The following is a 4302-nucleotide window of genomic DNA, read 5'->3' as shown; positions in this document are numbered from 1 at the left end:
GCGGACGGCTTTGTGGTTTGTCTCACAGCGGGGCAGAGGGTCTCTCAGCTCCTGACGGGGCAACCCTGTCCTTGTCCTCCACGCCTGGAACACCGGCCAGTAGCGGGGCCTCGCAGCTCCCCGGTGACAGGTGACGGCGACGGGCTGAACAGGAACAGGGACGGCTGCCGTGTGGGGAGCTGGGTTGCGGCCGGGCGGGGTTCCCTGACCAGTCCCAGTAGCACGCACCCCTCGAAGGTGCAGCCGAGCGCCACACCAGCAGGGCTGCTGGGAGGAAGAGCTGGCGGGCCAGGGCCTCTGTGCACTCGGCCGCGGGTTCCGAGCAGAGGCATGGCGAGGCCACCCTGCGTCCAGGTTTGCCCCTGCGGCCCTGGCCCTTTCTTCCTTCTGGAAGTTGTCCGGCTTGCTGACACACTGCGCGGACACTCTATGCTCCGATAATGGCACAGGCAGGGAGCGGAGAGCTGCAGGGGCCGAGCTGGGTCCGCGGGCTCCGGAAGGTTCCCCAGGCTTTGTCTCAGCGTCCTGGAATCTGGAGGGCTGTGTCTGTGAGTGCCAGGCTCTTCACGGCCAACACGAAGAGACTATTACTAAGATAGAAGTTATATGCTAAGTCAAGTCAGACAGAGAAAGATGTATACTGCATGATTTCACATACATGCGGAGTCTCGAAACAAAATAAATGAGCAAACAAAGCAGACACAGACCCACAGATACACAGAACAAGCGGATGGTCGCCGCATGGGGAGGGGAGGGGGGAGGGCGGAGACGAAAGGTGAAGAAACATTAAAAAGAAAAATTGTCGACTGATAATTATAACCTACGCGTTGATACGGCAGAGATGCTTCTTCTATGTTATAGAAACCGTCTAGATGAGGCGCGACTAATTGTCCTATGTGTGTTTCTTCTGATCCTTGTTCGGCTAGTAGCGGTTTTTATAACTGCTAGTTGGCTGATAACCATCTGAATCAAAATGGATTTAATTTTGTCCGTTAATCATTTCCTCGCGCGAAGTCAAATATTTAAATTAGCTTCAAAAATATTACAAGAGACCCTCTCCTCCTTCCATGTAACTTCCATAAAAATCAGATTATTAATCAATAGAATGTCTTGGAAGTATAGAGAGTAAAAAAAGCAGAGAGAATGTTTACAATACATAGAGAACCCCAGACTGCTAGCAATGGGATAGCACATAGAAAAGCAAGATAGAACAAAATTCTGAGAGAAGGAATTGCATTTAACAGCTAGAAATCCGTTCACGAATCCATGAAAACCGAAATTGCTCCAGAAGAAACCAGATCTAATGTTACAGATATCTTTTAGACAGTATTTAGACATGCGAAAGGCTTCTGTTTTATGCCTCAAAGTGACAAACACGGAAATAAATATGGTAAGTTCATATGATAAGGGGGAAAAAAAAAGACATGATCACATGTTTGTTCTTCGTCCTTCAGCGGCCCGGAAGCTCAGTGGACAAGTCAGAATAACAAACGTCCGGTATTCAGAAGCCTTTGCCGACACCAGCAGCAAGGAGGCCCAGGGCTTCCTGGAGCTGTTCTTTAGGGTGGTAAGTTGGTGAACTTGGCCTTATTTCCTTTCGGGATGTGTAGGAGGAGGCGGGTAGGATCCGAGCTGCAGCCAAGTAGGACTTAAAGCCATAGTTCTGTGGACCCCTTGCTTCCGAAGGAAGCTAGGACTTCCAGCTCTGGCATGGTGCCTGCCTTGTCCTTGGATCTGCCATGAAAAGGACACGTCAGTGGGTGGGAGGCACACCTTTTCCTCTGCGGCACCCTCGCCTCCCACTGTTCCCCGTTCAGTGAACCGTCTTCATCGGGGCGGGACCCCTTGAAGCAGAAAGCCCCTCCCCCGCCTTAAAAAGAAAACTTAAAAAAAAAAAGTGAGATCCGTTTCATGCGCCATAAAACTCATCGTTTTAAAGTGCACAACTCGGTGGCTTAGATTGTATCCGCGACACTGTGTGACCGTCACAAGCATGTAATTCCAGAGCATTTCCGTCACCCCAAAAAGAAAGCCTGCACCCATCAGCAGTGGCTCTCATTCCTCCTCTCGGGCCCGGCAACCACTAAGGGGCCTCCTGTCTCTACGGGTTTGCCTGTTCTCGGCCCGTCGTAGAAACGTGACCTTTGCTATCTGGCTTATGTCACGGAGCATTGTGTTCAAGGTTCATTCACGTCGTAGCAATCGGAACCTCGTTCCTTTTCATGGCTGAATAGTATTCCATCACATGGCCGGACCATATTTTGTTTATCCGGTCATTCGCTGATGGACATTTGGGCTGTTGCCACTTTCTGGCTATCGTGAATAGTGCTGCTCTGATCCCCCCTTAAATAATTCCTCCTGCTCTTCCCTCCTCCCCTACCCCCGCCACCCGTTAGCATTCTTCGGGGTGGTATATGGTTGCGACTTAGTCAAGGCAGCAATTTCCACATTCTTGTCGACAGAGGTTAGATGTCTCTTTGATTCCTAGAGGACACACGTGTCGTGATCCAGTGGTCCTGTTTGCACAGTGGAAACCTCGTGCATTTCAGCTTTTCCCCATTCTGGGAGTGAGACACACAGTAGCGAGGTCTTGGCAGCGCCACCTGGTGGCGGAGTGTGCGACATGACAGTGTCTTAGCAATGCAGGAGGCCCCAGGGGGGTAGGGGGGCATTACCTCGCCATAAAACAGTCAGGCTGCCTCCAGGAACTGTCCCGTTGAGGCACCTCGAGGTCTGGTGTTCTGCATTGTTTATCCTGGGACCCCCAGCTCTTGGGGGATCCCAAAGTTGCTGATGGTTTGATTCATTTGCGTATCCATCTGCTTTAGGATAGTCACGTATGATATTAAGCTCCGAAACCGGCCCACGTGGCTCTAGCGGCCGTGCGAGGGAGCTTCATTTTCCCCCAGTTTCTCGACTCATCTTTCCTCTTTAAACCATTTCCTCTTGGCTATTTTGGGGGACAGCTTTTTGTGGATGTTCGTTTGTCTAGAGTTTCAGGGTAGCGAATAATTAATCAACTTATCGCATATGGAGGAATTTAAGACAAGTTTTGGGAGGTTGCAAGTTCAATGGGCACCTTGTTGTCTGTAACTTCCTAGCAAGGGGCCTGGAACTTGACTTTGAGATCGGTTTGAAAAGCAACTAAAGGTAAAGTTAGTCCAAGACTGTGACAAGTCTCTCTCAGGAAGTCCCAGGAGAACAAGAGAGACTCATGAAGGAGGGATGGATAGAGGATAGATAGAGGATGATAGAGATAGATAGATAGATAGATAGATAGATAGATAGATAGATAGACAGACAGATAGATAGACAGACAGATAGATATAGACAGACAGACACACGGATGGCAGACAAGAGCTGACCGTTCAACAGCAGTGTTGTCAGCCACGTGACCGCAGGCAGCTGCTGGTTTCTCGGGGCCTCTGCAGCCTCCGATGGGTGACAGGTGACCTGCTCAGGTTGACTGTCCCAAGGCTGGCAAGTGAATCCAGGCACCTGTGCCTGGAGGACCTTGAATGGTGCAGACGAGGTCAAGGTTTGCTCTGTGAGGGCGAAGGCTGGAGGCGCGCTGCTCCTTGGAAGGTTCGTGTCGTTGGGGCCACGTGGAGCGCCTTACGCGGTGGGGTGAGGGCGGTCCAGTGCGTGCTGCGGGGCCCCGACCCCAGTGGCAGAACAGACGCAAGGCTTTCGGAGGTAGGAACAGTCTGCCCAATGGGGTGGGGGGCGGCCTGGGGAAGCAGTTTTCGGAAAAGTAAGAAGGAAGAATGGAAGGGCTAATGTTCTATAGGATCAGGAGCAAAAGGATTGTTCTAGAATGAGCCAAGTGGGGAGTCGGGGTCCCTCCCATGACTACTCGGTTAGACCCCTGCCCCCCATGGCTCTGAGCGGAGGGTACAGACTCTAAATGTGTTGTCAGCCTCCTACTAAGTGACAAGCCTCTAGGGTAGGGCTTTGCATCGGACCCCACACTGACCAGAGCAGTGGGGACAGGGCTCCTCCCCCGTCTCAGACGGCACCAGCAGACAGGAGGGGCCCAGAGCTGACCCGTGGCTTCGACCTTCCGCCGCAGGCCACCCTGCCGCTGGCCGGAACTCGGGGAAGCGCCGCCCTGGGACGAGCACCTTCCTCTCAGTGGGCGGCCCCTCTCACCAGCTCTGTTTCTCGGAAGGTGCGGGATTCCTTGCCGGCCACCATGCGCCAGCACCTGGACACGGGCGGGGTGCAGGTGGAAGTGGCCCGCATCGCCAACGGCAGCGTCGTGGTCGAGTTTCACCTGCTGATCGTCTTGGACGTGGGCGT

At 52.7% G+C, this 4302-nt stretch overlaps 1 protein-coding gene across 1 annotated transcript in view; it reads left to right on the top strand.

Moving 5' to 3' along the window:
• The window catches only part of UMODL1 (uromodulin like 1), a 49746-nt gene that overhangs the window by 32764 nt on the left and 12680 nt on the right, over window positions 1-4302 (top strand). The window contains exons 15-16 of the mRNA XM_006916766.1: window positions 1455-1567; window positions 4172-4300. Coding sequence (XP_006916828.1) covers window positions 1455-1567; window positions 4172-4300 — 242 coding nt within the window. The remainder of the gene's footprint in view (window positions 1-1454; window positions 1568-4171; window positions 4301-4302) is intronic.

This window comes from Pteropus alecto, unplaced genomic scaffold (assembly GCF_000325575.1).
Source record: "Pteropus alecto unplaced genomic scaffold, ASM32557v1 scaffold97, whole genome shotgun sequence".
Taxonomy (NCBI): Eukaryota; Metazoa; Chordata; class Mammalia; order Chiroptera; family Pteropodidae; genus Pteropus; species Pteropus alecto.
The sequence above is the reverse complement of the archived record's forward strand: the minus strand, read 5'-3'. Positions and strand labels throughout refer to the sequence as shown.